At 43.3% G+C, this 22,421-nt stretch overlaps 1 protein-coding gene across 1 annotated transcript; it reads right to left on the bottom strand.

Moving 5' to 3' along the window:
* Positions 1-3,114: 3,114 nt before the first annotated feature.
* LOC138355801 (cell wall synthesis protein Wag31-like) lies at positions 3,115-5,300 on the bottom strand. Its single transcript, XM_069311330.1, has 3 exons — positions 5,290-5,300; positions 3,706-4,011; positions 3,115-3,280 (listed from the first exon to the last, which is right to left on the bottom strand). The coding sequence occupies exons 1-3, from the start codon at positions 5,298-5,300 to the stop codon at positions 3,115-3,117; spliced, it is 483 nt and encodes a 160-aa protein (XP_069167431.1).
* Positions 5,301-22,421: the final 17,121 nt, after the last annotated feature.

Genomic DNA, 22,421 nt, shown 5'->3' with positions numbered 1-22,421 from the left:
TCTCTCTCTCTCTCTCTCTCTCTCTCTCTCTCTCTCTCTCTCTCTCTCTCTCTCTCTCTCTCTCTCTCTCTCTCTCTCTCTCTCTCTCTCTCTCTCTCTCTCTCTCTCTCTCTCTCTCTCTCTCTCTCTCTCCTCTTAGCGTCCGGGCCACCTGTGTTGACTAATTCTCTTACCGGCTGTAAAGAGGTCCCGATGACCTGCATATTCCAGTCTCCGCACGTCCTCATCTCCCAGCATCCCAGTCCTCATCTCCCAGCATCCCAGTCCTCATCTCCCAGCATCCCAGTCCTCATCTCCCAGCATCCCAGTCCTCATCTCCCAGCATCCCAGTCCTCATCTCCCAGCATCCCAGTCCTCATCTCCCAGCATCCCAGTCCTCATCTCCCAGCATCCCAGTCCTCATCTCCCAGCATCCCAGTCCTCATCTCCCAGCATCCCAGTCCTCATCTCCCAGCATCCCAGTCCTCATCTCCCAGCATCTCAGTCCTCATCTCCTAGCATCCTCATACCTGTCATCTCCAGCATCCTCCTTTATTTCAGGTGTATCACTCATCCCTCTTCCCCATTCTCACTTTCTCATCCCTAATCTCACCCTCTCATTCGTCCAAATGATGCCCCTGGCACCCCCCCCCCTCCCGCACACTTAATGTTATTGGCACGCCGCCAACCATGATGTTGGCACCCTCATAATCCCCTATTAGTGGCACTCTGCGCCTGTTGCTGCCACTTTTTCTTCCCTACTGTTCGCCGTTTTTCGCCTCTTGCTGTTGACACTTCTCGCTTTCTGTTGTTTATATACACAGGCCACTGTTGCCAAAGGCAGCATGTTACTAGTGACCAAACACTAACTACTAAACTACTAGCTTCCAACACTAACCACTAAACTACTAGCCTCCAACACTAACCACTAAACTACTAGCCTTCAACACTAACTACTAAACTACTAGCTTCCAACACTAACCACTAAACTACTAGCCTCCAACACTAACCACTAAACTACTAGCCTCCAACACTAACCACTAGACTACTAGCCTCCAACACTAACCACTAAACTACTAGCCTCCAACACTAACCACTAAACTACAAGCTTCCAACACTAACCACTAAACTACAAGCTTCCAACACTAACCACTAAACTTCAAGCTTCCAACACTAACCACTAAACTACTAGGCACAATAGCTTCTGTCCGTTTACGAGAGAGCAACAAACAGTGAGTTCCAGTTTCCAGTTTTTTTTCCTCATGCATGTCTGCAGCAACGCAGTGAGGTGTTTGTAGGTGAGAGAGTGTCGGAAAATCCGACACCATTTAATATATCATACAGACAGATAATAATATTAGCTGTGTTGCATAAACAAGTTACCTATAGAAAACGTAACTTGTAGTGGAATTACCGTCTAAAGAAAACGGGATATCATCACCACATACTATTATATTCACCACCTATTATGGTGGGAATTATTCTTAAAAACATTAGTCTTTGGACTTTACCATCATAAAACATCTCATATAAATTAACTTAATTATCAATATTAAAGTAGAGTAAATGTGACCCTTCTATCACTTTCTGTCATCTGGACAATGTAAGCCAGGCGTCAGGGAGGAAGGAGGGGCAGCCATTGTTGTGTCACCTCCGAGACGCGTGGAGCAAATTCGGCTCCTATCGTATCTGGACAATGTCGGCCAGTAGCGTCAGTAGTATGGAGTGTTAGACATTGCCATTGTTTATATTAGACCAGAGGCTCACGGGAGCAAATTCGGCTCCTGTTAATTTTACTTGGACGAAGTGTTATGGAAACCAAAGGTGTGCCATTATCAACACGCTGTCAACAAATCAAGTTAAGTGTTCTTCCGAAACCCATGTATCTTTCATTTATGGCCATTAATGTCATTATATAGGGTGACCCGGTTAGAGCACGTGGTAGCCTCAAACTAAAGGTAATTAAGCCAGGTCTTCATTGTTCCATGTACAGTGTTCTCTGATATACCTGTCATATATAGGATTCTGGCTTTACAGCTAGCGCCCTTTTAACAGGTCAAGACGAGGAAGCATGCTTTGTGCATCAGTTACCAGGGTGATGGAAGCTACCTCAAAGAGGGAAAATGTGGTGTCTACAACCTAGTTATACCTGGTGGACTAAGGCTGCTGTACTATAAGATAAAGAACCTCTTCAATGTATGTAGTCTAATACTGTAGTTTGATTGGCTGCATATATATAAATTTAATTAATATAACCTCCCCTAATGTGTAGAGGATCGATTTGTGAGATTATGAGATTATTGCAGAAATACAGTCCACTTATCATTATACAAATTGCTATCGAAGTATATAAATTAACGTAAATATAAATTCATATAAATTAAATAAATATAAATCTCACAGGTCGGTTCCCACAGAGAGAGAGAGAGAGAGAGAGAGAGAGAGAGAGAGAGAGAGAGAGAGAGAGAGAGAGAGAGAGAGAGAGAGAGAGAGAAGGGAGTGGAAAATTAGAAGAGAGGAGACCTTGTTGCAGCCGGGTACTTCTCCCCCCCCCCCTTCTCCGTCCCTACCTATCCTAATCCAGCAATAAACAAAAGATTAACAATGCCAGTAAACACCAACGTCCAGGCGTATGTCAAGATGATACACAAAACTCAACAGTACTCAACCCAAGTGCTGTTGGTGCCAGGCACAAGGTCTTTTTACACATCTACCATAGAATATATATGATGACCTACACAGTTTGCCTCAAGAGCTAGCTGCTGTGATACTATAACACTCCCCATCTCAGGAAGGGTTTTCATGCAGAGCCATGTGATCAGTATCCTAATGAAAAATGAAAAAAAAATCAAAATAAATTTGGGATTTTTTTCAACAACAGTAAGTTAAGGGTCCTCTGGTAGGTTAGGTGGGCAGGAAGTTCTCATAAAGTTGCAAAACGTTATAAAAAACGTTAATTGAAAGTTTCCTCTTCTAACCTTACCGAGTAAGCCGGACGACTCAAACAGAAAACGGGACAGTACGACACTTTTGTGGGTCGATTTCATTTCAAACTACGTCCATTTTTGGCCATAGCGCACATAAGAGCGAAAAGTGACGTTACTTTTAAGAGGACAGGTTGCATGAACGCGCGTCTTATCGACACACGATATCCTTTACGTATTTAGCTACAGCTATGTGGGTCTTAAGAGGTTGTTGGCCTTCGTGTTCTTGACCTTCTTGGTCCTCGTATCTCTTGAGCGACGCTCTTACGCCCATCAGGATATCCAGTCCAAGAACATTTGCCACCTTTATTCTGCAACTGACAAACGTGAAATCGATATCTGAGACTCAATTTCTTGCAACAGCAAACAGTGAAAAATGCATCAACTGCTTCCTTATGGCACACCTTCTTAATGACGTTGAAAGCAAGAGAAATGAAGCATTTCACACTGATAATCACCGGGGTTTGTTGCGGTGATGGGCTCAAGGCCTATCAACTGCACTAGGGTTATTAAGACCTCTGCAATTGCTTACTGACCCATCCAGCAAGTATAATTAATTTCGTCATTTATTATATACGTTAATCCTGCCCTTTGTCTTTATTTCTCCAGACTCTCATGTCCAGTCCCGGTCCTGGCCCCTATGAGTTGGTGCTACACCAGGTGCTCAGTGTCCTCACAGCACAAGCCTCTCCACTAGTTATTCCCAGGAAAGTCGACGGAAACCCGCACTCTTTAATCCCACTAGACACAGACAGCTTCAGAGTTGCTTGTGGCGTCGCTCACCACAGCTTCAGAGTCGCTTGTGGCGTCGCTCACCACAGCTTCAGTGTTGCTTGTGGCGTGGCTCACCACAGCTTCAGTGTTGCTTGTGGCGTGGCTCACCACAGCCTCAGAGTCGCTTGTGGCGTGGCTCACCACAGCTTCAGAGTCGCTTGTGGCGTGGCTCACCACAGCCTCAGAGTCGCTTGTGGCGTGGCTCACCACAGCTTCAGGTTGTAGCGCGGGCGTCTGGCGAGTGAGAAAGACAACGCCTCCCGTGTCCTCTCTTCTGTGGCTCGAGGAGATGAACTTCTAATTATTCATTATAACTCTCCATTTGTAACAAAATTCATTTCATGAGAGACCCCGAGTACAAAGAAAACGGGGGAGTGGAGAAGAAAATATCACTGTTGAATAATGGAGTATATATGTGTATTCATGCGTCATGTGCGTATTCATTCACATATTAAATGATCGAATAAAATAACTAAGTTTGTTTAGGATTATTAACCCTTATGTTGCTGCGCATCTGTGGACTATCACGAAAGCACTTACGCAAACACTTACGAACCTATACATCTTTTCTCAATCTTTGGCGGCTTTGTTTACAATTATTAAACAGTTAATGAGCTCCGAAGCACCAGGAGGCTGTTTATAACAATAACAACAGTTGAATGGGAAGTTTTCATGCTTGTAAACTGTTTAAAAATGTAACCAAAGCCGTCATAGATTGAGGAAAGATGTACACGTTCGTAAGTACTTGCGTTAGTGCTTTCGTGAATCTGGCCCGAGGAGGATGAGTTCCAGCTCTTGGTCATCGCCTTGTAAACAATGGCGTCGCCTGTCAAATGACTCCAGACCCTAATAGCCTTATATAGATCACCCCACACACCTGCCCCCCCCCCCCCCCCACACACACACACGTGCCTGTGATGGTGTATGGGTGTGGACCTCCGTCAGGTGGGGGCATCTGGCAACTGTGTGGGGGTCGGGAGGTGGTGGTGGACCGTCCCGGGCGCGGCTCAGTCACGCGGCCGCCACGGTCCCGTCAACACCTCGCTAGGCGACGCTCGCCAACCGGTCCATTCGCGCTCCTTGTGTATACCGTCTTGGTGGTACACTCTTACAGTGCTTACAAGTAAATTCCCACTTTCTATTTCATTCGCTTGTTATTGTCGACGTGTTGTTGAACAGACTCTTCGCTCTCGTGTTACTGCTCGAGATATTACTTTTAAAACGTTATTAGTATTTTTTATCGTTTTTTCTTTAGTTCTCCATTTGATCTCTGGTTAAAGTGAGGCGTTGGTCTTTTACAAATGAAAATTAAACATAAATAATGAACGCAACTGTGATTAAGAAACACATGCAAGCATAAACATCAACCAGTCCTCATGCAATGTGCAACATCTCTATTTCCACCCAAGGGGTTACTTGTGCACGAATCCTTATACAATGCACAAGTCAGCATTGGAAATTGTACGTATTTCTTGACAGAACACTTCCGCAGGAAATGGGACATCAATAGGTTCAGGGTTTGGTTGACTCTTGTACCTATTTTATGGCTAACATTTCATGCATGCCGATTTCTTATGTTTTTTTCGTTGAGGAAGAAAATTAAACAAAAATTGCAATTCAGAGTACATTTAACATTCTTAATTCGTTAAAGAACTCCTTAGCATCCTCGGAGGCGAAATCTATTACTCCTCCTTAAATGTGTAAAATTGACTTTAAAGCTAATTTGTCAACATTATTCTTAAGTAAGAATGAACATAAGAAATATAAAATATTCGAGCAAGAATCCCTGCCGTGACCCTTGCAGTGATATATATTGTATAGCCCCAGCTTTATTAATAATTATTTATTAATAACTATTATCGATAATGTTTGTTCATTGATGCATTGTGCATTGATAGATAAACTTGATTCAAAGCTTAAGATATATATTTTGTATTATGTTCAATGAAAAGTAACTCAGCAATATTCACCTAACCTAAGTCACCCGATTATTCATTCAGACTGACTAATCGAAGTTATTATTTAATAGCAGTCGAAATTTTCTTAAATTTCAATTCAGGTATGGTAATAATATCGTACTGTATTTAAATATTCTCACGAAGCTTTACCAACTAGGCCAGGGGGGGAGAGAGAGAAGAAAGGGTGTAATTTAGACATATACATCTCTATTAGCTATATATAGACGTTTATACACTGCTATTAGAGTTATATTTATATATATATTCCTAGATTTGCTTTATGTATAAAATGAGCAAATTGTTGACAAATATAGATCTTCACAAGATGTTCATCCATTTACTTAGTCTAAGACCGGACAAAGAAAAAGACAAAAGAATGACTGAAAGAGAGACACAGAGTCAGACAGGCACAAAGAGAGAGGGAGAGAGAGAGGGAGAGAGAGAGAGAGAGAGAGAGAGAGAGAGAGAGAGAGAGAGAGAGAGAGAGAGAGAGAGAGAGAGAGAGAGAGAGAGACAGAAAAACATACTCAAGAGGGCTAGTGTAGCTGGGTCAACCGGGTATACCACCTACTATAATATATATATATATATATATATATATATATATATATATATATATATATATATATATGTCGTACCTAGTAGCCAGAACGCACTTCTCAGCCTACTATGCAAGGCCCGATTTGCCTAATAAGCAAAGTTTTCCTGAATTAATATATTTTCTCTAATTATTTTCTTATGAAATGATAAAGCTACCCATTTCATTATGTATGAGGTCAATTTTTTTTTTATTGGAGTTAAAATTAACGTAGATATATGACCGAACCTAACCAACCCTACCTAACCTAACCTAACCTATCTCTATAGGTTAGGTTAGGTTAGGTAGCCGAAAAAGTTAGGTTAGGTTAGGTAGGTTAGGTAGTAGAAAAACAATTAATTCATGAAAACTTGGTTTATTAGGCAAATCGGGCCTTGCATAATAGGCCGAGAAGTGCGTTCTGGCTACTAGGTACGACATATATATATATATATATATATATATATATATATATATATATATATATATATATATATATATATATATATATATTATAGTATATTATATACAATATAGAAGCATCAAGAAATATGGGCCAATAGCTCCTCTGTAGTTACTTCCATTCTTCCCTTTAACTTACAAAATATTATACCCCATTGTTTCGTTTTCTGTCTTGTGTTGAAAGTTTGTTTTCACCTCATCCAAAAACTGTTGTAATATATATATATATATATATATATATATATATATATATATATATATATATTAGGGGTACCACCTCTGGTGCAATTGCAGGGACCCACATCCTCGAAGAAGAAAACAAAGAGCATTCAGAGAAGATCTTGTGGATTCTCACTGAATACTTTAATCTTTTCCTCTCTTCCCACCCCTATTATTTTTTTGTATGTTTTGTTTTATTTTATTGCAATGCTACAGTTTACAGAGAAGTTAAAAGTATTAGAGTTAAAACTAACATAGAAATTTGGTCAAACCTAACTTAACGTAATCTAACATAACTGAGTCAGTAATTCATGTCTTAAGTATTATTGGAATAAACAAAAGATCTCTCTCTCTCTCTCTCTCTCTCTCTCTCTCTCTCTCTCTCTCTCTCTCTCTCTCTCTCTCTCTCTCTCTCTCTCTCTCTCTCTCTCTCTCTCTCTCTCTCTCCCTCTCTCTCTCTCTCTCTCTCTATCTATATATATATATATATATATATATATATATATATATATATATATATTTATATATATATATATATATATATATATATATATATATATATATATATTTATATATATATATATATATATATATATATATATATATATATATATATATATTTATATATATATATATATATATATATATATATATATATATATATATATATATATATGTCGTACCTAGTAGCCAGAACGAACTTCTCAGCCTACTATGCAAGGCCCGATTTGCCTAATAAGCCAAGTTTTCATGAATTAATTGTTTTTCGACTACCTAACCTACCTAACCTAACCTAACCTAACTTTTTCGGCTACCTAACCTAACCTAACCTATAGAAATAGGTTAGGTTAGGTTAGGTAGGGTTGGTTAGGTTCGGTCATATATCTACGTTAATTTTAACTCCAATAAAAAAAAATTGACCTCATACATAATCAAATGGGTAGCTTTATCATTTCATAAGAAAAAAATTAGAGAAAATATATTAATTCAGGAAAACTTGGCTTATTAGGCAAATCGGGCCTTGCATAGTAGGTTGATAAGTGCGTTCTGGCTACTAGGTACGACATATATGTATATATATATATATATATATATATATATATATATATATATATATATATAGAGAGAGAGAGAGAGAGAGAGAGAGAGAGAGAGAGAGAGAGAGAGAGAGAGAGAGAGAGAGAGAGAGAGAGAGAGAGAGAGAGAGATCTTTTGTTTATTCCAATAATACTTAAGACATGAATTACTGACTCAGTTATGTTAGATTACGTTAAGTTAGGTTTGACCAAATTTCTATGTTAGTTTTAACTCTAATAAATGTCAAATTATATATAATGTAATGGAAAGCTTAATCACCCTATACAAATTTTTATAAGTATAAAATTTAAGAAAAATTCAGGTTGTTAGTCAACTTTGCCTATTAGGTACAACATTAAATATATGCATACACACATTTATCGATCTTCACTGATAAATATATATACCTGATCTGCTCTAGATGAGGATTATTTTGTCATTAGAAATAAGTCAAGCGAAATTTTGATAAAAGGTGTGTTCCTGGTGCGGTGTAGGTGAAGTGATGGAGGTGTAAGCTGAGGGCATTCAGTGATCAAGCAACGAGTCTAATTCCCTTGTTACAGTACGTTTTCCTGCTTACACACAGCCCCACTGCTACTTCTGCTGCTGCTTTAGTTGGCTCCTGTTTCTACTGGAGTTGGGTACTGCTTCTGCATCAGAAGTTGCACTCTGCTGTTTGAGTGTGGTCTTGCTGTTGCATCAGTTGGTCTCATCTTTTGATTCTGCTTCAATTGAGCCCCCCCCTGTTGCTGTTGCTGCTGCTGCTTTCTGGTCTTCCTACTGCACCTGCTTGAGCTGCTCTTGTTTATGTCTGATCGTGCTGTTATCAGTAGGGGATTGCAGAATCAACCTCCAGTTACTGCCAGTAATGATCCAGCTTGTGCTGGAGTCCCGTGTGTACTTCACAAGTCCTGTAATGAGTCTATCATATCACAGAATTATTTACTGCTTCATGAAAACTCCTATTCCGTTTGTTGACCAGACCACACACTAGTAAGTGAAGGGACGACGACGTTTCACAATCGACTTGAGAATGGCCCAGGACGGACCGAAACGTTATCGTCCCTTCACTTTCTAGTGTGTAGTCTGGTCAACATACTTCAGCCACGTTACTGTGACTCGTCGCCTCTTATTACGTTTCTCTTCCTCAAGTGGAGTTACAGAAGAGCACAGACAGCAGACCTAATGTTCCGTAACCATCCTCTCTGCTTTATAGAGATTTTCTTTAATAAATGATTACGGTCTTTACTGTCTATTGACTGGAAGTGGGTTTCCTGTCTATTGACTGGAAGTGGGTTTCCTATCTATTGAGTGGAAGTGGGCTTCCTGTCTACTGACTGGAAGTGGGTTTCCTGTCTACTGACTGGAAGTGGGTTTCCTGTCTACTGACTGGAAGTGGGCTTCCTGTCTACTGACTGGAAGTGGGCTTCCTGTCTACTGACTGAAAGTGGGCTTCCTGTCTACTGACTGGAAGTGGGCTTCCTGTCTACTGACTGAAAGTGGGCTTCCTGTCTACTGACTGGAACTGGGCTTCCTGTCTACTGACTGGAAGTGGGTTTCCTATCTATTGAGTGGAAGTGGGCTTCCTGTCTACAGACTGGAAGTGGGCTTCCTGTCTACTGACTAGAAGTGGGCTTCCTGTCTACTGAATGGAAGCGGGTTTCCTGTCTACTGACTGGAAGTGGGCTTCCTGTCTACTGACTGGAAGAGGGCTTCCTGTCTACTGAATGGAAGTGGGTTTCCTGTCTATTGACTGGAAGTGGGTTTCCTATCTATTGAGTGGAAGTGGGCTTCCTGTCTACTGACTGGAAGTGGGTTTCCTGTCTACTGACTGGAAGTGGGTTTCCTGTCTACTGACTGGAAGTGGGCTTCCTGTCTACTGACTGGAAGTGGGCTTCCTGTCTACTGACTGAAAGTGGGCTTCCTGTCTACTGACTGGAAGTGGGCTTCCTGTCTACTGACTGAAAGTGGGCTTCCTGTCTACTGACTGGAACTGGGCTTCCTGTCTACTGACTGGAAGTGGGTTTCCTATCTATTGAGTGGAAGTGGGCTTCCTGTCTACAGACTGGAAGTGGGCTTCCTGTCTACTGACTAGAAGTGGGCTTCCTGTCTACTGAATGGAAGCGGGTTTCCTGTCTACTGACTGGAAGTGGGCTTCCTGTCTACTGACTGGAAGAGGGCTTCCTGTCTACTGAATGGAAGTGGGTTTCCTGTCTACTGACTGGAAGTGGGCTTCCTGTCTACTGAATGGAAGTGGGTTTACTGTCTACTGAATGGAAGTGGGTTTCCTGTCTACTGACTGGAAGTGGGCTTCCTGTCTACTGACTGAAAGTGGGCTTCCTGTCTACTGACTGGAAGTGGGCTTCCTGTCTACTGACTGGAAGTGGGCTTCCTGTCTACTGACTAGAAGTGGGCTTCCTGTCTACTGAATGGAAGTGGGTTTCCTGTCTACTGACTGGAAGTGGGCTTCCTGTCTACTGACTAGAAGTGGGCTTCCTGTCTACTGAATGGAAGTGGGTTTCCTGTCTACTGACTAGAAGTGGGCTTCCTGTCAACTGACTGGAACTGGGCTTCCTGTCTACTGACTGGAAGTGGGTTTCCTGTCTACTGACTGGAAGTGGGCTTCCTGTCTACTGACTAGAAGTGGGCTTCCTGTCTACTGAATGGAAGTGGGTTTCCTGTCTACTGACTAGAAGTGGGCTTCCTGTCTACTGACTGGAACTGGGCTTCCTGTCTACTGACTGGAAGTGGACTTCCTGTCTACAGACTGGAAGTGGGCTACCTGCTGATTGGAAGTGGACTTCCTGTCTATTGATAAGACGTGGGCATTCTGTCTATTGACTGAAAGTCGGCTTCCTTCTCATTTTTATAGGAAGTGGCTCATGTTTATTTTTGTCAGGAAGTGAGCTTCCTGTCTATTTTGACATGAAGTAAGCTTCCTGTCTATTTTGACTAGAATTTGATGTCCTGTCTATTATGATTAGAAGTGGGTTTCCTGTCTATTATGACAAGAAGTGGGTTTCCTGTCTATTGTGACAAGAAGTGGGTTTACTGTCTATTGTGACTAGAAGTGGGTTTCCTGTCTATTGTGACAAGAAGTGGGTTTCCTGTCTATTGTGACTAGAAGTGGGTTTCCTGTCTATTGTGACAAGAAGTGGGTTTACTGTCTATTGTGACAAGAAGTGGGTTTCCTGTCTATTGTGACTAGAAGTGAGTTTCCTGTCTATTGTGACAAGAAGTGGGTTTCCTGTCTATTATGACTAGAAGTGGGTTTCCTGTCTATTGTGACTAGAAGTGGGTTTACTGTCTATTGTGACAAGAAGTGGGTTTCCTGTCTATTATGACTAGAAGTGGGTTTCCTGTCTATTGTGACTAGAAGTGGGTTTCTTGTCTATTATGACAAGAAGTGGGTTTCCTGTCTATTATGACTAGAAGAGGGTTTCCTGTCTATTGTGACTAGAAGTGGGTTTCTTGTCTATTATGACAAGAAGTCGGTTTCCTGTCTATTATGACTAGAAATGGGTTTCCTGTCTATTATGATTAGAAGTGGGTTTCCTGTCTATTATGACTAGAAGAGGGTTTCCTGTCTATTGTGACTAGAAGTGGGTTTCCTGTCTATTATGACAAGAAGTGGGTTTCCTGTCTATTATGACTAGAAGTGGGTTTCCTGTCTATTGTGACTAGAAGTGGGTTTCTGGTCTATTATGACAAGAAGTGGGTTTCCTGTCTATTATGACTAGAAATGGGTTTCCTGTCTATTATGATTAGAAGTGGGTTTCCTGTCTATTATGACTAGAAGTGGGTTTCCTGTCTATTATGACTAGAAGTGGGTTTCCTGTCTATTATGACTAGAAGTGGGTTTCCTGTCTATTGTGACTAGAAGTGGGTTTCCTGTCTATTATGACTAGAAGTGGGTTTCCTGTCTATTGTGACTAGAAGTGGGTTCCTGTCTATTATGACAAGAAGTGGGTTTCCTGTCTATTATGACTAGAAGTGGGTTTCCTGTCTATTATGATTAGAAGTGGGTTTCCTGTCTATTGTGACTAGAAGTGGGTTTCCTGTCTATTATGATTAGAAGTGGGTTTCCTGTCTATTATGACTAGAAGTGGGTTTCCTGTCTATTATGATTAGAAGTGGGTTTCCTGTCTATTATGACTAGAAGTGGGTTTCCTGTCTATTATGACTAGAAGTGGGTTTCCTGTCTATTATGACTAGAAGTGGGTTTCCTGTCTATTATGACTAGAAGTGGGTTTCCTGTCTATTATGATTAGAAGTGGGTTTCCTGTCTATTATGACTAGAAGTGGGTTTCCTGTCTATTATGACTAGAAGTGGGTTTCCTGTCTATTATGACTAGAAGTGGGTTTCCTGTCTATTATGACTAGAAGTGGGTTTCCTGTCTATTATGATTAGAAGTGGGTTTCCTGTCTATTATGACTAGAAGTGGGTTTACCGTCTATTTTAGATACATACAGATCCCACACTGTGACACCCTCCCTCCCCCCCCACACTGTGATACCATGGCTATAATATCTTCTTTTACAATCAAAGATCCTTTTTTTTGTTATTATAATTTCATTTATTGTTATTATTTCTTTCAATGTCATAACATTAATTGTTTTAATTTCATTCTGACATTACCGGGTTTTCCTGGAAAATCAGCAAACTGTCAAATCGGTTTATAACCAGATTCCCCCAATTATTGATACGCGAACAGGGAGGAATAGTTAAGGTCTGGTGCCCAATCGATCCTTTTTCCCTACTAACTACCCCTCTCTTCCCTACTCCTCCGTAAACTGGGTAACATAAATGTTACACAAAAAAGTCCCATCTCCTTCGTAGCTTCTTACATAAAGTCGCTAGTCTCCGGACACCACAAGTTTTCCGTCTCCGTGGGTATCTATACCAACCATTCCAGTATCATATAAGGCTATCTGTTTCGAATCATGTTATAACCCTTTGCAATAAACCTAATATAAGTATATTTTAGACTACCAAAAACACCAATAACTTTCTTTAGTGTCCGGAGACCGGCGACGTTATCTAGTTTCTCCTCTGGGTACGGGCGGTTGTATCACATAATGGCCGCTATTTGGGTAAACAAACTTACTCATTCAACGCGTCGTGTATTTATGTTCATCTTACGTTATTTTTATGTTATTTATCTCTTCTTAGCTGTGCTAGATTTCTTTTTTAGCAGGACCCCATGTGTCCAAGTGTGACCTCATGTATCCACGTATCCACGCGAGATTCTAAAATAAATAGTAGGCGTTGGTTCGTGATTTGTGCCAGCGAGGTGAGTTTACCATCTTTGCGTGTGGCCGAACACGTGACTCGATCATAAACAACTGGATTAGGAGCCCGGTTTACACGTGATAAAGGTAAGCTCCTTGTATACTTTGTCCCATGTCAGGTGTGTACGCAATTTGTAGCTTTCCTAACTAAACACATGGCGATGAGTCCGTTGCATTTTGTGTAATTTGCATCATAGTGAACAGTTGTGAGCATTAGTGTTGCACGGTCTTGAGAATTGCAATAGGAAGTCATGCTCTGCGTGTTAAGGAATGCTGTGCATCGCCCCCACCTGCATCCTGCTATGGCGTGTGTGTGTGTGTGTGTGTGTGTGTGTGTGTGTGTGTGTGTGTGTGTGTGTGTGTGTGTGTGTGTGTGTACTCACCTAGTTGTACTCATCTAGTTGTGCTTGCGGGGGTTGAGCTCTGGCTCTTTGGTCCCGCCTCTCAACTGTCAATCAACAGGTGTACAGGTTCCTGAGCCTATTGGGCTCTATCATATCTACACTTGAAACTGTGTATGGAGTCAGCCTCCACCACATTGCTTCCTAATGCATTCCATTTGTCAACCACTCTGACACTAAAAAAGTTCTTTCTAATATCTCTGTGGCTCATTTGGGCACTCAGTTTCCACCTGTGTCCCCTAGTGCGTGTGCCCCTTGTGTTAAACAGCCTGTCCTTATCAACCCTGTCAATTCCCTTGAAGATCTTGAATGTGGTGATCATGTCCCCCCTAACTCTTCTGTCTTCCAACGAAGTGAGGTTTAATTCCCAAAGTCTCTCCTCGTAGCTCATACCTCTCAGCTCGGGTACTAGTCTGGTGGCAAACCTTTGAACCTTTTCCATTTTAGTCTTATCCTTGACTAGATATGGACTCCATGCTGGTGCCGCATACTCCTGGATTGGTCTGACATATGTGGTATATAATGTTCTGAAAGATTACTTACACAAGTTTCTAAAGGCCGTTCTTATGTTAGCCAACCTGGCATATGCTGCTGCTGTTATCCTCTTGATATGAGCATCAGGGGACAGGTCTGGCGTGATATCAATCCCCAGGTCTTTCTCTCTCTCGGACTCTTGAAGTATTTCATCTCCCAAGTGATACCTTGTATCTGGCCTCCTGCATCCTACCCCTATCTTCATTACATTACATTTGCTTGGATTAAACTCTAACAGCAATTTGTTCGACCATTCCTGCAGCTTGTCCAGGTCTTCTTGAAGCCTCAAGCTGTCCTCCTCTGTGTTAATCCTTCTCATAATTTTTGCGTCGTCAGCAAACATTGAGAGGAATGAGTCTATACCCTCTGGGAGATCATTTACATATATCAGAAACAGGATAGGTCCAAGTACAGAGCCCTGTGGGACTCCACTGGTGACCACGCCAGCCTGAGGTCTCACCCCTCACTGTAACTCTCTGCTTCCTATTGTTTATGTACTCCCTTATCCACTGGAGTGCCCTACCAGTTACTCCTGCCTGTTTCTCTAGCTTATGCATTAACCTTTTATGGGGGTACTGTGTCAAAGGCTTTCCGACAGTCCAAAAAATGCAGTCCGCCCACCCTTCTCTTTCTTGTTTAATCTTTGTCACCTGATCGTAAAATTCTATCAATCCTGTAAGGCAAGATTAACCCTCCTTGAACCCATGTTGATGGGTTGTCACGAAGTCTCTTCTCTCCAGATGTGTTACTAGGTTTTTTCTCACAATCTTCTCCATCACCTTGCACGGTATACAAGTTAAGGACACTGGCCTGTAGTTCAGTGTCTCTTGTCTGTCACCCTTTTTGTATATTGGTACTACATTAGCAGTCTTCCATATTTCTGGTAGGTCCCCCGTTTCCAGTGACCTACTATACACTATGGAGAGTGGTAGGCAAAGTGCTCCTGCACACTCTTTCAATACCCATGGCGAGATTCCATCCGGCCCAACAGCTTTTCTCACATCCAGCTCCAATAGGTGCTTCTTGACTTCATCTCTTGTAATTTCGAACCTATCCAAGGTCACCTGGTTTGCTGCCACCTCTTCTAGCGCCGCGACATCTCCCTGTTCTATTGTAAAGACCTCCTGGAACCTTTTGTTGAGTTCTTCACACACCTCTTTGTCATTCTCTGTGTACCTGTCCTCGCCCACTTTAAGTTTCATCACCTGTTCCTTCACTGTTGTCTTCCTCCTGATGTGACTGTGTAGTAGCTTTGGTTCGGTCTTGGCTTTATTAGCTATATCATTTTCATACCTTTTCTCAGCGGCTCTTCTCACACTGACATACTCGTTCCTGGTTCTCAGGTATCTCTCTCTACTTTCTGGTGTTCTGTTATTACGGAAGTTCCTCCATGCCCTTTTGTTCTGCTCCTTTGCTTTCATACATTCCTTATTAAACCACGGATTCTTCCTTTGCTTCTCTGTTTTTTCCTGTCGGGCTGGGACAAACCTGCTTACAGCCTCCTGACATTTTTGGGTGACATAGTCCATCATGTCTTGTACGTACTTGGTTCCGAGTTGTGTCCCAATGTATATCCCATAGGAATTTATTCATTTCCTCATAGTTTCCCTTTCGGTACGCCAGCCCTTTGGATCCCAGTTCTTTTTTTGGGGTGATAATTCCCAGCTCAACCAGGTACTCAAAGCTCAATACACTATGATCACTCATTCCCAAGGGGGCTTCCAACTTAACTTCCCTTATATCCGACTCATTTAGGGTAAATATCAGATCAAGCAAGGCTGGTTCATCCCCTCCTCTCATTCTTGTCGGTCCCTTGACGTGTTGACTTAGAAAGTTTCTTGTTGCCACATCCAGCAGCTTACCTCTCCATGTGTCTGGGCCTCCATGTGGGTCTCTGTTCCCCCAATCTATCTTCCCATGGTTGAAGTCTCCCATGATTAGAAGTCTGGATCCGTTCCAGCTAGCCACAGAAGCTGCTCTCTCTATTATATTGATGGTGGCCAAGTTGTTTCTATCATATTCCTGTCTGGGTCTTCTGTCATTTGGTGGGGGGTTATATATGACTACTATTATAATTTTCTGTCCTCCAGTTGCTATGGTGCCTGAAATGTAGTCACTGAAACCTTCACAGTTCTGAATTACCATCTCTTCGAAACTCCAACCTTCTCTTAGTAGCAGAGCTACACCACTTCCTCCTCTCCCTTCTCTCTCTTTCCTCACTACATAGTAGCCCTGTGGAAACACTGCGTTTGTTATGATTTTCGTTAACTTTGTTTCTGTGAGTGCTATTATGTCTGGGTTTTCTTCTAGTGCCCATTCTCCAAGTTTACTTGTTTTATTTGAAATCCCATCTATGTTAGTGTACATCGCCTTGAAGCTAACTTTCTTCTGTTCATTTTCATGTCCCTTTCTTGGCAAGCATTCTGCTGGTGTGGGAAGCTGTTCCATGGGTGAGAGGATCTGTGAGGTGGTTTGCAGGGTCTCAGAGGATTTTGGGGTGGGGGGTGGGGGTTTAAGGGAAGGGGGGACAGGTAGGGTGTGGGTTAAGGAGGTAGGGGGGACATGGAGGATACGCAGTGAGGGGGGAGGAGGGATAGGGAGCGTCTGGGATGAAGGGGGAGGGGGGACAGGGGGAAAAAGGTGGGAGGGGGGACATGATGGGAATGGGGAAGGGGTGTCAGGGTAAGAATGGGGTGGGGTTTGGGGCAGGTTGGGTGAGGGGAAGGGAGGGTTTCTATGCAGAGGGGGGTGGTGGTGTGGCCCCCCCCCCCCTCTGGTGTTGGTGGGATGCTGGTTTTGGGTTTTCCTCTTGTCTCTGGGACTGTTGTGTTGAGGGCTGTGATTTCCTGGTTTGCTCCTCTCTCCCTGCGCTTCCTCCTTGCCTCTGCTGCCCTGGCTCTCTCCTCCTTCGTCCTGTCCCTCAGCAGGAATACTTTTTTGTATCCCTCCATATGCTGCAGACGACTCTTCCTTTCGAGAATGTCCTCCTTCGTGGTTTCGTTTGTAAACACCACCTTTACAAGTCGGTTTCTGTCCTTGTTGTACCAGCCCAACCTGAAAACCTTCTCTATGTTATGTTCAGCCCCTTCCATCTGTAACCCCTTCAGTAACCCATGTACTGCCTCTCTATCCTTGCCATTCCATTCTTGCCTGTTGGATCCTTCCTGTTCTTTGATGCCTACAACTACCACTGATCTTTTTCTCTCCTGCAGTTGAGTGGTGCACCTTGCTGCTTCCTGTGACATTGCTGCTTGCATCGCTACCTCCCTCACTGTGTCCATTGCTTCTGAGCTCTTTTTCAGTATATCCGCAAATGTATCAGGTACAGAGGCATTTCCTTCCAATGTAACATTCCCACCTTCCCTTTGGATGATAATCTGATGCTCGGTCTCTTTATCTTTCCCAGTGAGAGATTTGATCTCCTCCCTTACTGATGCTAGCTCACTTTGCAGATTGTTAATTGTAATCTTCATTTCATTCATCTCCCTCCTGAATTTCTCCTGAACTTGGGTTAGCAATTCCTTTGTTTGATCTCCCTGGCTGCTTTCCTTGTCCCTGTTGCGGACTCCTGCCATTTTGTCCCTTGTCAAGAAAGAGAGAGAGCAAGAGAGAGCAAGAGAGCAAGAGAGAGAGAGAGCAAGAGAGAGCAAACAAGAGAGAGAGAGAGCAAGAGAGAGAGAGCAAGAGAGAGAGAGAGAGAGAGAGAGCAAGAGAGAGAGAGAGAGAGAGAGAGAGAGAGAGAGAGAGAGAGAGAGAGAGAGAGAGAGAGAGAGAGAGAGAGAGAGAGAGAACGTGTGTGCTCTTGGGATGGGGTTACTAGGAGGTGAGGTGTTCAGCTTACAGCAGGTAAGAAGGGGGTGGATTATGGGAGGTTTTATCTCCTTTCCACGAAAGGTGTTAATCCCTTCTAGCCTGTGTGTGCGTGTGTGTGCGTGCATACGTACGTGGGCTTTAGTGCGTGCGTGCGTGCGTGCGTGTGCGTGCGTGCGTGCGTGCGCGTGCGTGTGTCACTAGTTCACGGAAGCAGTAACTTCTACCCAGAATGAGCCACCCCGAGATTTTAAATATATATACTATCCTGAACAAGAATTTGATAATATTTTACCTCACACTGTACACCTGATTACTTGACCAGAGAGGGGGTACATACCAGACTGTTTCCCCCTCACACAACTAGATGAGTAATGATGATGTATGGTTGACGATGGTGCTCCGTCGTCGCCTTTCCACTTGGTGATTCTCTAAGTGCTAGTAGATTGACGATGTCGATTCTTTTCTACACAAATCTCTGGAGTCACAGTCACCACCCAACAAACACAGACACAGTTCCACGGCGGGCCGTCCTACCTGGCCGTCAGGTCAGGTCAGGTCAGGTCACTACTCGGTCCTCCACACTATATGCACCGGTGATTCCACTAGCTACACTTTGGTTTTTTCACACTATCGCTAGCGATATCAGTCTTACCTGGGACGCGGTCGGGTCAAGATACCTGCTCCGCACCTTCCCCCCCCCCTCCCCCCATGCTGGGTACTGAGATGGAGACTCAGTCACCAGAAGAACTGGCTACTTCCCACGTCGATATTAACATGGACTCTGAAAGCAGCCAGTCAGACGAGGAGGGCGAGTATCCAGAAGTTCTGTCAAGGCATAAGAAGAAACGCAGAAGACAGGATGCAAGGCGTAGTGTGGACAGTAATGGTACACTTAACGGAAACGACTAGAGAATGAAGAACGACGCCGAGACTGATGCAGACAAACGGACGGAACGATGTCAGGAAGGTGAGGGTCAGCGGAGATGGAGGCTTCTCTTCCCTGCCTCATGCACGCTGGCCTATCTTCAGAAGCTGCTGTGGACCGTCAGACTGTAGCACCCTGCTAGCTACACACTGCGAGAGGCCAAATACTATGATCTAGCATCAATAATCCTTCAATGTCCCGAGAAATTGACGAATTTCCGCGGACCTCGCTAATCGCGTGTCTCTCCTACCGTCGCTGGCTGTGTGTGTGTGTGTGTGTGTGTGTGTGTGTGTGTGTGTGTGTGTGTGTGTGTGTGTGTGTGTGTGTGTGTGTGTGTGTGACGCAGGAACTGGGGGTGTGTTTATGTGCAGACAAATAGCTTTAGTAATGTTGGTGATGAAAGATGGTAGTGGTGTTGTGAGCTGTTTGTGGTGGTGAGAAGGTTGTTGTTGATGCGGTTGTCATGGCGACAAAGATGATGACTAACAAGATAAATGTATTCACGTTCACGGGTAATACAATACTCAGACCTTTCCATCACTCACCCACGTCCCACCCACCGTACACATCTCTCACACACATCACCCCCACACACTTACACATGCCACCTCCACACACACACACATACCTTCCCCACACATGACCCTACCCCCAAAGACCCCACCCCAACATACACATCACCACACACACACACCACCCCTATTCACCTTCCCTACTCATCACTTAACACAATCTCTTTAACACCAGGCCCATCAGAGCAGAACATTTATGGAAACACACTTTTTTGTAGAATCAAGAACAGTAACGTCGGCTGAGAAGTTATAAGTCATCTCATGAACGCCGATTCGATCCCATCGTATTGCCTCAATAATTTCCCGTAGATAACTCACGTTCTTGTGGATATTACAGTGAATGAATAACGTTTACATTAATCACTGCATTAAATAGTCCTCATATCGCCTCCACGTTAATGGGACTCAAAAATAATTGTCAAAATAATGTCATGAAGGTATAATTTACGGACCGCTTGCCCAGTCACTCGTAATATATATATTACATTACTAAATACCAGAACTGTACCACTGATGTTAGGTAATTATAAGTGGTGAATATAATTCGCCACCACCAAAATGTTGTTGTTGTTAAAGATTCGCTACCTGGAACAAAAAGTTCCAAGTAACACGGGCTATGGTGAGCCCGTGGATAGTTTTATTACCACTAAAATAGTGAGAGTTACTCTTTATAAACTCCAGACGAAGTTTGAACAATAATGTGCTGTAAAGTGTTCAAGTTGTTTCATTTGGTTGATAAGCCAAACTCCAGATGTAAATATTCTTCATTTTAACTACAAATAAGTGTTTAATAAATAATGCTTTAGTGAAACGTTAACTTCATGCTGCTATCATCATAGAATATTAAATATGAAATTTAGTAATAAAAGTAATAGGGAAAAAAACAGTTGAAGCAGCAAGGGGGTTTTGAACCAGCGTCCTGGTGGTCGTTGGAACCTGTCCTCTTAAAAAGAACGTCGCTTTTGGCCGTTTGCCCGTATGGCCGAGTTTGGACGTAATCTGAAAATAAAAAAAAAAAATAAAAATGAATTTGGGATTTTTTTTCAACAACAGTAAGTTAAGGGTCCTCTGATAGGTTAGGTGGGCAGGAAAGTCTCATAAAATTTCAAAACGTTATGAAAAACGTTAATTTTAAGTGTCCTCTCATAACCTCTGCGCGTACGCCGGACGACTCAAATAGAAAACGGAACAGAACGTCCCTTTTGTGAGTCGATTTCATTTCAAATTACGTCCAAATTTAGCCATATCGCGCATACGAGCCAAAAGTGACGTTATTTTTAAGAGGACGGGTTGGGTCACCAGACACGTGGTAAAGGTGCGCGTCTGTTAGTTAGTTTGACTCTGGTTCGAATCCTTCACTGCTCCAGCTGATTTTCTCAGTGATATTTTACGCCATTGTGACTTATTTGTGAAAGTAGTTGTTAAAAACAAATATAAATATTGTCAAAATGTGTTAAGAACTTTCATATATAACAGTGAACAATAACACGACACGCATGAAGCTATGAAAATGTTCACGAGAGTTCATCGACTATTGTAAAGTTTTAATGTACCAGTGCAAAATGGACTTGTAAACATGACTCGTTCCTCAATCCCATTGTTGGAGGACATGAATATTGTTGTGTTTATTACTATAAACACAACACTGTTGTGTTTATAACAGTTTATTACTGTTGTGTTTATTATTATAACCCCCCCCCCCGCCCGCCTAGGACAGCTCTCACCTACCCTAGGACACCTACTCACCACCCCTAGGACACCTACTCACCACCCCTAGGACACCTACTCACCACCCCTAGGACACCTACTCACCACCCCTAGGACACCTACTCACCACCCCTAGGACACCTACTCACCACCCCTAGGACACCTACTCACCACCCCTAGGACACCTACTCACCACCCCTAGGACACCTACTCACCACCCCTAGGACACCTACTCACCTACCCTAGGACAGCTCTCACCTCCCCTAGGACACCTACTCACCTCCCCTAGGACACCTACTCACCTCCCCTAGGACACCTACTCCCCTCCCCTAGGACACCTACTCCCCTCCCCTAGGACACCTACTCACCTCCCCTAGGACACCTACTCCCCTCCCCTAGGACACCTACTCACCTCCCCTAGGACACCTACTCACCTCCCCTAGGACACCTACTCCCCTCCCCTAGGACACCTACTCCCCTCCCCTAGGACACCTACTCACCTCCCCTAGGACACCTACTCACCTCCCCTAGGACACCTATTCACCTCCCCTAGGACACCTACTCACCTCCCCTAGGACACCTACTCACCTCCCCTAGGACACCTACTCCCCTCCCCTAGGACACCTACTCCCCTCCCCTAGGACACCTACTCACCTCCCCTAGGACACCTACTCACCTCCCCTAGGACACCTATTCACCTCCCCTAGGACACCTACTCCCCTCCCCTAGGACACCTACTCACCTCCCCTAGGACACCTACTCACCTCCCCTAGGACACCTACTCACCTCCCCTAGGACACCTACTCACCACCCCTAGGACACCTACTCACCTCCCCTAGGACACCTACTCACCTCCCCTAGGACACCTACTCGCCACCCCTAGGACACCTACTCACCTCCCCTAGGACACCTACTAACCTCCCCTAGATAGCAGCTTACAACAATTACCTATCTTCCTGGTACTTATTCGAGTGAATAGGCAAATCAGATTAAAGGAAATGGTGCTCAACCATCTCAGTCGCGGGAACTGAAGCCCCGGATATTATCGTTCAAAAATAATGCTGATCGCTTACTATATCAAAACCATAACAAATACCACAGTGAGGAATATATTTCACGTCGATAGACAGAGAAATTCTATCGTCTT

The sequence above is a fragment of the Procambarus clarkii genome, chromosome 69 (assembly GCF_040958095.1).
Source record: "Procambarus clarkii isolate CNS0578487 chromosome 69, FALCON_Pclarkii_2.0, whole genome shotgun sequence".
Taxonomy (NCBI): domain Eukaryota; kingdom Metazoa; phylum Arthropoda; class Malacostraca; order Decapoda; family Cambaridae; genus Procambarus; species Procambarus clarkii.
Note: the sequence above shows the minus strand (reverse complement) of the source record. Positions and strands in the feature narration are given on the sequence as shown.

Coding starts and splice junctions, on each gene's coding strand:
- LOC138355801 (XM_069311330.1), bottom strand. Junction 3,281..3,705: donor TCTGAAGCTGTCTGTGTCTA/GTGGGATTAAAG, acceptor CACGTTTGTCAG/TTGCAGAATAAAGGTGGCAA.